The sequence below is a fragment of the Lygodium microphyllum genome, chromosome 7 (genome assembly GCF_053477565.2).
Source record: "Lygodium microphyllum isolate KBCC chromosome 7, Lygodium_microphyllum_v1.1.10, whole genome shotgun sequence".
NCBI lineage: Eukaryota > Viridiplantae > Streptophyta > Polypodiopsida > Schizaeales > Lygodiaceae > Lygodium > Lygodium microphyllum.
Window position 1 is genome coordinate 98,228,618 of NC_141141.1, and position 11,819 is coordinate 98,240,436.

General features: G+C 40.2%; 1 protein-coding gene across 1 annotated transcript; it reads left to right on the forward strand.

Annotated features, from left to right (window-relative positions):
- Nucleotides 1-1,656: 1,656 nt before the first annotated feature.
- Nucleotides 1,657-2,139, forward strand: LOC148033745 (uncharacterized). The gene has a single exon (XM_087680958.1). It carries the CDS (start codon nt 1,657-1,659, stop codon nt 2,137-2,139), a length of 483 nt encoding a protein of 160 aa, XP_087537084.1.
- Nucleotides 2,140-11,819: the final 9,680 nt, after the last annotated feature.

Below are 11,819 nucleotides of genomic sequence, written 5' to 3' on the forward strand. Positions count from 1 at the left end.
CCACACCCAAACTGATGGAAGTCATTCTCACAACAGCAATATACAAGAAGAAGTTAGTATTGTCATTTTTACTCAAATAATTGATGAAGATGGAGGAAAAGTTGCAGCAAACATCTCACTGAAATTGCCCATATCCTCAAAATATGCCATAGCGCCGCAGGACATCATCAAATCGTCTCTTCCACACGTATCTCTCCAACTAAAAGTTGCAAAAATTAATGTCGAGATGCTCATGAGCTGGATGACTAACTCCTTCAAAGAGAGAACTATGGTGATTGTTTCGTCTTGCGAAGAGGGATCTCAGTTTGTCAATGAGACAAATTGCGCTTCAAATATCGTCCATCCAGAATTACAAAGGGGAATCGAAGCCAAAGATGATGGCACGAGCTTGTCGATGGACTATGAAATACTGACTTTGGAACTTTAACCATGGCTGGAGACACTTGTTCTCCTCTGCACACCGAGCTGTGAGAGACAATAGAAGTGATGAGTCCCTCGCAGCAAACTAGAGCCGAGGACTTGACACCAAAGCTTGAACTTCAGATTGCCATGTTGATTGCTGTCGACAATCACCTCCTCTCTCATCGGCTTCATCACCTTCACGTTCCTATCGCTTCATCGCTACAGCTTGCCTTCGTCTTCGTTAACTTCAGCTTCTCCTTCCTTCGTCCCTATCATTGTCAACTTCACCTTGTTGTTGCTTCTCTCCCCCTCAACTATGTCGACTAAGAGAACTTCTTTCGCTATGTCCCATCCTCCTTCATTCTTCCCCCCTATGACGTGCCCTGCTTCATGCTTTTATAGGTAATTTTTACGGCTTCGTGGAGCTTTTTCCTCATAAAAATCTATCGTAGTCAATAATTTTGTCAGTCATCCATCATGAGCTTCAAAAACCTTTAAGCTTTTTCTATCACCATCTTTATTGTTAGTCGTCATATGTTCCATGTATGCCTATTTGCTTTGACCGTTCTACCATTCCATTTATAATGCCCTCGATTCACTAGCCACCGATTCACTCGAGGATATTTCTTTTCATTAACTTATGTAAATCATCTCCAGCATGTAAGAGAGGGGGATTTAATAATGGGAAAATACTAGCTACACTGGTTGGTATATAAGGTGTTAGGGACTTGATTTTTCACCGTCAGATAATAATAGAAGTCTCCTTTCATCGTCACCTCTCTCTCCAAGATTTCATGTCTTCTTTCTCTCTCTTCCTGTCTTGCTCTCTCCTTTTCTAGTCTTTCTCTCTCCTCATCACTCTCTTTCTCTCTCTTCATGCAGTCTTTCTCTCTTCTACACTCTCTCTCCTCTTCTTCTCCCTCTCATGTCCTCTTCTTGACAAGTGGTATCAGAGCCTCTCTGGTTCTTGATCCAGTTAGTCATATTTGGTTTAGTTTTCCCTTTTCAGCCAAAAAAATCCAATAACTTTAGGTACATAGGTACAAACAGGCATCATTGAAGACTAGTGGAGATTTCCAAGAAGAAGACAAGTAGCAATGAAGAAGACAGACATGGCAGGCAACATTGAATATAGGCATCACTGAAGATTGGAGAGTGGATAGTAGGCCTGAAGCAGGCAGAAGACCTTGCCATTTTCTTTGCATAAGGATTGGGCCTGAGAAGCTAGAAGGGTGGATGCCTTGGTTGCCTTGCATGCCATCAAGCGAAGAGAACAACAAAGGAAGCCATAGCCATAGGAGCAAGCGCATGCAGAAGATCAAGAAAACAATCGGTCTTGGAAGTTGGCATTGGTTGGTCCTCACCAATGAGCGTGAAGTTAAACTCCAACAAAATGCCCTTAGTGTCCTAGAGGCTCCCACAGGACTTGAAGAAGATGAAGAGGAGTCTAAAGACAAGAGATTGACCATTGGCAATCCCTCAACACCTTTCAGAGAAAAAGGGCGTATTCAAAAATCCAATGCTTTTCTAAATAAAGTGGATTTTAGCAAACTAGATGAAGCTGCTTTGCATAGATATTGGAGACATTTTAATCTGGCTGAAGTCTGCCCCAATCCATCAAGAGAACATCTCATTGATGCAGTCAAAAGAGACTTCATGTCTCATCGATTGGACGAGTTGAAGGTCATCAATAGTTTTGTGCAAGTTGCAAAGCGCCTGAAGACAGTATGTGGATGAGCCTTGTGATTGATATATAGATATGGCTGTAATGGAGATCTCAAGCTTTAGTGACAACACTTGGTGATGATTAAAGTCAGTTTCTAGAAGGCATGCCAAATTACCATCAAGATGACATTGCAAAGATAAATGAGACATTCAAAATGGCCTGACGTATTGGCTGGCAAGTCATTTTGCACCATGTCCTACACCATCTCAAAGGATGTGCTCTTTGCATAGATAAACCAGTTGGAACAGTTTGGAAAAATCATGTGGTTGGCTCTCTTCTAGTTTATGGGGTAGCAATCCCTACAGTGGATGGCATTAAAAATGTGCTTGAGATAATTGGAGCACGAAAGCACGGTCCCCAAATGTATGTTCTTTGGCACAATCTTAGAGAAGAACCTGTTGTATATATCAATGGTCGTCCCTATGTTCTTCGTGAAGTGGAACACCCTTTTACTAACCTTGAATACACTGGGATTAATCAAGCAAGAGTGGAAGAGATGGAAGCTCGACTAAAAGACGATGTTTTGCAATGGAAACATTTGCTTTGGAGTCAACAAATGTAGAGAATGCTTTTACTCAGACACTTACACAAATCTATAGGGTGGTGAGCAAGAAGGCTATTGATGTTTTCTGCGGACAAGTTTTGCAGACAAGGTGAAGGTAAGATTATTTGCCATATGAGTAGCTGAAATACAAATTTCTTCAGAAATGCTATCTGAAAGGAACAACTGAAATGCAAATTTCTTCAGAAATATAATTTGAAGGGGACTTAGAAATTTCTCTCAGATGAATGCTTGGAAGGCCCTGGATGATTGCGTCAAGGATCCATCACTTCGTGTTTGCACCAATACACCAAGAAGCTTTGTATGTGGGTGTTTGACAGGTGTTGAAGGCAAAGATGGCTATTTTTGTGAATGTGACCCTTTCAAGGATGACCAGATTAGGGCTCTACATAAAGTTGCAAGCAGCACTGGAATCTTTGGTTGAGCTGGACACTTTACAAAGCTCCGAAATCTGAGTGAACTACGAAGGATGAGCTTACAAGAGAATCGTTTCAATGGCTCTATTCCATCATCAATGGCTACTGTGCTCACGCCTACATACCTTCAAATCAACCACTTGTTTGGATCCTTGTCAATGCAACAATTTTGATTGACTAATCCATCACTGGAGCACTCATGAAGGGATGAATCATTATTCAATTAACATATTCATCAAGCATCATAAGATACTTAGTTCTTGAACTCTATTCTCTCAAATTCATCCTCTTGTTGAGCCATAACCAATTTCTTGAGACAATGCAAGAACTCAAGTAGGCATTAGGAGATAAAATTGATGCTTGTCTGCTGTCCAATTCATCACAATCATTTTTCTTTGATCTCATTACATTGGAATGGGTAAATTCATGCTGAAACTCATTGAGAATTATTGCTTTTGTTTACCTTAACCAATTGAGTTGTTGTTTCTTGACTGAGCCACTTAAATCATTAAAAAATCCATTGTATAAGGGTAAGTCAGTAGTGAGTCACTGCTTGGTAAGCCCCTACCATTGACTCCAATTTTCCATTCCATGCATTTCAGGAAAAGGTTAAATTCCTACTTTCGAATGCATCTCATGTTGGGTGTTTAATTAATAAATGTCTGCCATGTATATTCCAGGTGAGAAAAAAGCCTGATGCCAGGCGAGGTGGCAAGACAAAAGAGGGTTGACCCCCCTTGTCATCAAAGACCCTGAAGGGGTGCACAACCCGGCTCAAGGGGAACTTTGCCCACCTCTTGGTGATCTGGAGCTTGAACTTGTTTGCAGGTGCACATATATTTTGAGGACAGTGAGAATTGGCATGTCATGATGATGCCATTGATGTCTATGACATATTGATATACTTGGGATTATGCTACTGATGTATATGGCATATTGATGTACCAGTGATGTACTTGCAATGATGTATGACTGAGAATCAAAGCTAAAATGTATATTTCGATACACATGCAGTCATGTATGCAGTTATGATAGTGAATGCAACAAACTGTGCATGTATGATGCTCATATGTGAGTGACACGGTCATGGGAATGCTCATTTTCAGGCTCAGCAGTGATGTTATGGTGTAGACCATGTGTATGTATGTTGAATCAATGTATGGTGCCATGGGAGAAGTGGTTGTAGACATACAATAGACGGGGGACCATATTTCAGCTCTCTTGAATTCCTACATGGTGCTGTAAACATTTTCAGTCAGTTTTACAGAGGTAAAGAGTGAGTACTAACACTGAAGGGTAGGCTCCAAAGAGTGTTTGTAGACTTCAGTAACCCCCCTATTAGTTGGGAACTTTAGTTGGGCACTACCCATCCCTTATAGGCCAAAACAATCCACTACTACTCTCAAACAGGGTGCAGGACTGCATAAAACAGCTACAGATTTGTTGTTACAGAATTTTTTGTACTAAACCTGTAGTAGCTTGCTTATGCTCAATTCGAAGAAACATCCTTGGCTTCGACTTGAACAAAAAATTAGGTCAATTGGAGCTCCCTAGCTCAAGTTATGAGCAAAACAGTGAGCAGGGGTCTAACGGGATTGCACTTAGCCAAGCAAGGAACAAGGGAAAAACCAAGGCTAATGAAGATGTTCAGCAACAAATCAAGGATGCACGAGAACCAAGAATTGAGAACAACCCTGAAATGGAAGATGAAGATTACTCTCATGATGTGGGGAGCCTTAGCGCACTCACTAACACCCTCATTTCACATGAGACAAGGCATGCTGAGAGGCATAGAGAATTGATGGAAGGCATTGGTCAAATGAAGACCACTATGGACACCCTTCCTGCCCAGCTCACTAAGTGAATGGAATTTCAATTGAAGGGAAAAGAGCAAGAAGTTCAGTCACATGTACATGTTGAAAGAACCACCTTTCCATCAGTTAATGCAAATTTTCATGGGCATTATGCACCCAATGCTTATGCTTATGGCCAACATGTATATGTTGATGGTTCATACTATGACATGCATGCATCTTATGAATATGGACAGCAACAACATGCAAATGAACATGAGCAATATGCAAGTATATCTAGACAGCATGTTAATGCTTATAGATATGGTGTACCATGCCATAATGCAGAGTATCACTCCATTGAACCTTGGCAGCAGAATGGCTATTATGGGCAACATGCTTATGCTTATGAGCATCCACCTTTTCGGCAACATAGTCATGATTATACATGTGAACCTTTCCTAATTGAGTAGCCCAATTCTTATGGATGTGACAATAATGGTCATGCTTATCAGTACTCTTCTAGCTTTGATCAACAGCAAGTTCATAACTACCATGGTATCTTATATCCCAATCAGTTCATACCTTATGATTACCCAAATGTAATGATGAATTCTTTTCAAAGTGTTGATGGTGAAGAATATAGCAATGAGCAAGCTGAACAACAAGATTGGGATAATGAGCAACATGATCAGTGAGCAAGAAGACCAAGAATATGTACAAGAAGGGAACAATGAAGAGCAAGATGTACAAGCTGATGACATCTTAGCTAATGAATCACATGAGGCACTCATAGATGTAGATGATTATGCTAAAGGTTTTAGACTCTTGGTGGAGAAACCTCATGATGATATCAATTTACACTTAATCAAGGTTTACAACAGCCATTGAATGCATTTGATAATGAGTACCTTGATCATGGTTATGATGATTTGCATATGTCGATGATGATATAATACATGATTTGGGCATACATCAATATGAAGATGGCATTGTGCTTCCCTATGATCTGGGAGATTATGGATGTGATTATCAACTTGATTATGGGGATACTTCATTGTATCCATTTGATTCGGGTGGATTGGAGTATGTGGTTGATGGGCATTCTCTTATCTTGGACAATCATTACGATGGAATATCTTTTGATCCAGGAGGTTAATGGATTGCTTGGGATCTCGTTTAGACCAGCATCCATCTTTTTGGTAGACTCTTTTGGTTGAAGATTGGTTATCTATGGCCATATTTTAGTGCAAGGAAGATTGCAGATACCTCACTGTTTTACACCAGATTTTACATTGAATTCGAAATAGCCAAACCCAACCTACATGGGCTGAGAGCACTTACCAAGAGCTCTATCTTGATGTGTAGCATGCCTTGATCGGAGTCTCCTATGGAAAGTTATGACAAATTTACTACAACATGACCTTGTAGTGAACAACTTATTGTCCACTGTCTACAGCTCACATTTACTCCTGATATTTGGGTCAAATTTCATTTTTATAATTCCCCAATCAGGCCCATGTATCGTACATACCCCAATGACTCATCATACACAATAATATCTCTTCTTTCATTAGTATGCCCCCTGTAATAATGTAGTAGAGTAGTACTCTAATCTGCTCCTGCCCAGTTATCATAAGTGCCCAAATTGTTTTTGAGGTAAAAAACCTTCAGGTGGGGATGGAATGTAAGAGAGGGGGATTTAATAATGGGGAAATACTAGCTACAATGGCTGGTATATAAGGTGTTAGGGACTTGATTTTTCACCATCAGATAATAATACAAGTCTCCTTTCATCTTCACCTCTCTTTCCAAGCTTTCATGGCTTCTTTCTCTCTTTTCCTGTCTTTCTCTCTCCTTTTCTAGTATTTCTCTCTCCTCATCACTCTCTTTCTCTCTCTTCCTGTAGTCTTTCTCTCTTCTGCACTCTCTCTCCTCTTCTTCTCCCTCTCTTGTCCTCTTCTTGACACAGCAATACATATGTTGTGAAAGGGAGGATCCAAAATGCCGCAACCAACTGAGCAAAAACCTTTCACTTTCATCGGCCACCTTCATTGCTTGACACTACCATGGATAGAGAAAAAATGATAATTTTCTTCATGATTAAGGAAGTACAAAGAGTTAGGAGTAGTGAGAGACGGAGCCATTGTTTATGCTACCTAGCTCCAATTTGCATGGCTATCTCAAGCCCATGAAAAACCTTGCCAATAAGATAATGCTAGGATATATAAAAGGTTGAAGGACAATAGTCAAGTTTCCACTATCTCCACAAAGAATGCAAGTGTCGAATGTAGAAATATTCCATTTAAATGTCCATAATATGAGCGGATAACTTTTAGCTTTCATAAACTGCTAAATATTAATCTAATTTTGCTTTTGAAGAGTCACATCATCTGCATTGGCAACATCCAAATCACAATCTTTTCCTCAAGTCCTTGAGTCTTCAAAACGGGAACCTTCGTGTGAACCGATTTTCCATGCATTGTGCCCTATCAAGAACATGCTTTGAAAAGAACTTTGTGCCCAATCACTTATACAGTTTGTAAATTAGAATCCATGCTATGCAATCAATCGAGTGATGCTTCCACACAAAAAATTATGAATGCATTGAAGAAATTGTGCCTAGCCTAACTATATGTGCTCGTGCGTAATGCAAATGCAAACACAAAAGATACACACAATGAAAACCTAATAATGCTAATTAATGTGATCAATTTCTTGGCAAAAAACTCCACCCTCAAATTTGCAGTGGTAGACACGCAGCATCACGACATCCGCCCCCTCCAAACCTGCACATCCTTCGGATGGGCCACAGCTACCCATCCTCATCACTGCCAAGCTCAATGGTCAATGCAATCTCTTCATCCTTCTGTAAAAGCATCTGCAATGTCTACATCTTCTTCTTCATTATCTCTTGACTCAAGTCCATCATAAATCACATCATCCAATTCCTCGACTGCATAGATTGCATAATCTTTTCTCTTGAATAGTTTGATTATTTTCCCTGTAATCAAAATCTGCAAGGCCATACCATCAAGCTCTGTTAAGGAATAAGTAGCATTGTCATGGACATGCTACACTAAATAGGGCCCAAACCATTGTCTAGAAACCTTGCGAATAGCACTATACTGATTGTCTACAACACTGTTGTCATAGACCAATACCCAATCTCCTTCCTTAATCTCTTTAGGCCTCAATCTGTGTGTGCTACCAAAGTGGTCTTTGTTGCAAATCCTGGCCTCTTTGAGTCTTCAAATTTCTCTCTCAATATCTTTTGGTCTTCTCTCCAAGTGACGACTACGAAGAGCCAAAAGATCTTCTCTAGCCATCTCTTCTTGCTGTCACGTCAAAGCACTCCAAGTAAGTGTACAAGTCTTAGTAGGCATGACTGGCTTCTATCCGTACATCAACTCAGCTGGCATATAAACTATAGTCACACTATGAGTAGCGCGATCAGCCCATAAGGCATAATGCAACAACCTAGGCCATTCCCGAACCCATCCACTGCATGCTTTGGCCAAAGCTTTCACAATCGGCGGATGGCTTCTTTCGGTCTTCTCATTGCCTTCTAGATTATATGCCAAAGTCAAAGCAAGTTTAATGCCAAGGCGAGAGAAAATTTCCCTAGCCTCATTAGCATCCAACTCACCTCTATCTACAGTAACTTTTCCAGTACATGTATACCTGCAAATAACATCTTCCAACATAAACGTACAAACCACTGAAGTAGATTTCATTCGTAATGCTCTTCCTTCCACTTGATTTGTGAGATCTTCTCGTGACAAAACAATGTAGCGCATCTTCCATAAACCAACAGGCATAGTAATCAAATCAAGAACCCACTTGTAATGAATATATAGTGGGTAGGTAGGATGAATTTCATCTCTATGCCTCACTGAAGAAAACAATTGACAATCAGGGCATGTCTCAACAAACTGTGAGATATCTCTATACACGCCTCTCCACCAATAGTGCTCTTTGATCTTCTCATGGGTTGCCCAAACAGCTCAATGCCCAGCCTAAAGACTTTCATGGAATTATTTCATGATCCACATCTGTGAAGCTCTATCACAGACAACTCTCAATGGCTATCCTCTTGCTTTCGCAGATGCTTCCAAATTAGCCCACTTTGCAAGAAGAAACCATAAGCTTTTCTCCTGATTTTCTTGAAGTTTGCATCAGTCCATCTATCCTATCTAGACATGGCACTCAAATAATGACCAATTTGTAAATACTCTCCTGTATACAAAATTTTGTCAAAGCTTTCTAAAGTAGACACATGACAAATATGATCAGCATGTATGGCTGAAAGATCATCCCCATCATCAGCATCTTCAATGCCAAAAAAATCCATATCATCATACCTTGCTCATGAAAGCATATCGGCTACTACTGGGTTGTCTTTACCTGCTATGTGCTTGAACTCCGGATTCATGGATTTTATGTATCCAATCCACCTAAGCATGGCAATCTTTGGAGTAGAACAACTCGTGATCATACCTAGAAGAGGCAAACGGTTAGTCTTGACCACCATAGTAGCACCAATGAAGTACTCTCTGTCATTTTTGAGAGCCATGACAACTCCCAACAGCTCTCTCTTACCTACATTGCCGCTCATTTAGGACTTTTGCCCCAAACCGAATAGCATACCTATTCCCATCTGCATCATCTTGGCCAATAGCCCATCCAATGTCAATAGGACTACTATCAATAGTAAGAACAATAGGTCTCCCATACTCATAATCTACCTTTCGAAGAGTCGGTGCAACTCTCAATAATTTCTTTAGTTTCTGCATAGCTTTACTATGTGTCATCTCCCAAAAAAAGTGTTGCCCTTTTCTCAAGAGCAGGTAGAGATCATCTACAATATGAGAAAAATGAGGAATCCAAATAAGATAAAACACATAGACTACAAGAAACCTACGAACCTTCGAAGTAGAAGAGCAAGTCTCTGCAATCTTCTCTATGGCATCAACCTTCGCAAGAGAAGGCTTCCTACCATAGTATCCACACATATGTCCAACAATCAAAACTTCTCTTGCTCCAAAAATTGACTTCAACCCTAACAAGGTCAAATTCACTTCCTCCAATCTGCAAAGAATCCTCTCAACATCTCTAGTATGTGAAGTCACAAAAAACCTGCATCCATGGTCATCCAAAGAATCATCTTTTCCTTCTTCCAAGCAACCCTTGATAGGTAAACCATCAATGAAAGGAATAGTAAGCTCAGGAATAAAATCTCGTAGAACCTTGTTCATCTCATTCATCATATGGGCAACCGAATTAGTAGCTCCTTGCGGAAGTGTACACATTTGGACAAGGCCTAAGGGTGTCTTCATCATAGTCAAATCTCTACTCTCAAGGGCAAGCTAGAACTGATCATATTTGGAATAAAGATCGCCAAGTGAATAGATAGCACGTCCAGCAAAAGCTTCGGCAAACTCATCCACAATAGGTCCTACACCAACATTCTAAATAGTGACCTTATCTACTGGCTGTAGCTCTTGTATGAATCTAAGTATCCCATTCTTCTTAGGAACTGTGAACCATCTGTTGGAATATGGAGCTAAAGAAGGATCTAGAATCCCCATCCTGATCCACTCATTCAAAATTTCTACCAATTTGGGCAAGTGAGCCCTCGGCACAAGAATAGGCCATAGATTCCAAGGGACACGCGGAATGGTAAAAATAACCATGGGCATCACAACCCTAGGATCAACGCATCCAATCTCATGTGGAAAGAAAGCAAAAGCTTTTTCATGTTTGCATAACATCTCTTCAAAACATCTTACCTCTTCAAGAAGCAAAAAATCTTCGGTCCCAATCTTCATCTCTTTCAATGTCTCAACTGAAAACTTATGTCTGATACCTGCAGGATCTCGCAAAGGAGGTTGCATAGCAGCTCTCCTAATCATCTCATCACAGTCCAAAGGTAGAGATCCTGCAACTAGTCTAATCTTCTTGTCAATTGTCTTATATTTTGTCTGAACTCTAGCTCCATTGCTATAACTTGCAAATTTCACCCCTCAATAAAAATACCCTGGTAAACACAAATTTTGTTGTGTATAAACATCAACACCCAAATCTTTTTGCTGAAATATGTTAGCAAAGAATACTTTTTGCTGAGAATCCTCAGCACCCAAATTCTTTTGAAGCATGAAATCAACAATTTCACAATACATCGCCAGAGAATGAACCTGTAAAACATATGACAACTCTTGATTGTTAGCATTTAGCAATACCAAAAGTTCTTCCATGGTATCTGAGTATGAAAGGCCATCATAGAGACCATCATTTATCCAATCTTCTTCCTGCAAAACACTTGCAATAATCAATTATTTTTCTTTTCTTTTTACATACTACATGATAGCTTTGGGCATGTTTGAAATATACTGAAAACACAAAGTACTTTCAGTGGATACACCATAAACACACAAGGAAAAACTGCCGCTACTACCAGGAGGCGAGAGCTTTCCCTGACTCGTACCACCATCGTCTCGCAAGACAGTGGTACCTTAAAAAAATCTAGCTCTCTTGCTAGAAGAGGGGAATCCCTCAAGGAATCCTTATTTCGTTGATGGTTGATACAAACGGTCATGAACTGGACAACTCTCTTTATCCTTGCTTCGGATCCATGCATAGGTAGATCCATCATCCAAAACCTTAGTCTCCATCCGAGACTCAACAATAAATGGCTGCCTCAAAATAATAGGATAAGAATAAGAGTTTTGCACGAAGAAATGATAAGACTCACCCACATCTCCAATCGAAATCTTCAGGTTTGGACAAGCAACATACAAATTCTTAGATTGCATACATAGGGCTCCATCTGTAGACTCCTCTTCAATCTCCTCAATTTGCAACCCATAGAGAACAGCCTCAACAACAGCTAAAGCCTCTCGATGGATCATATCCTACAT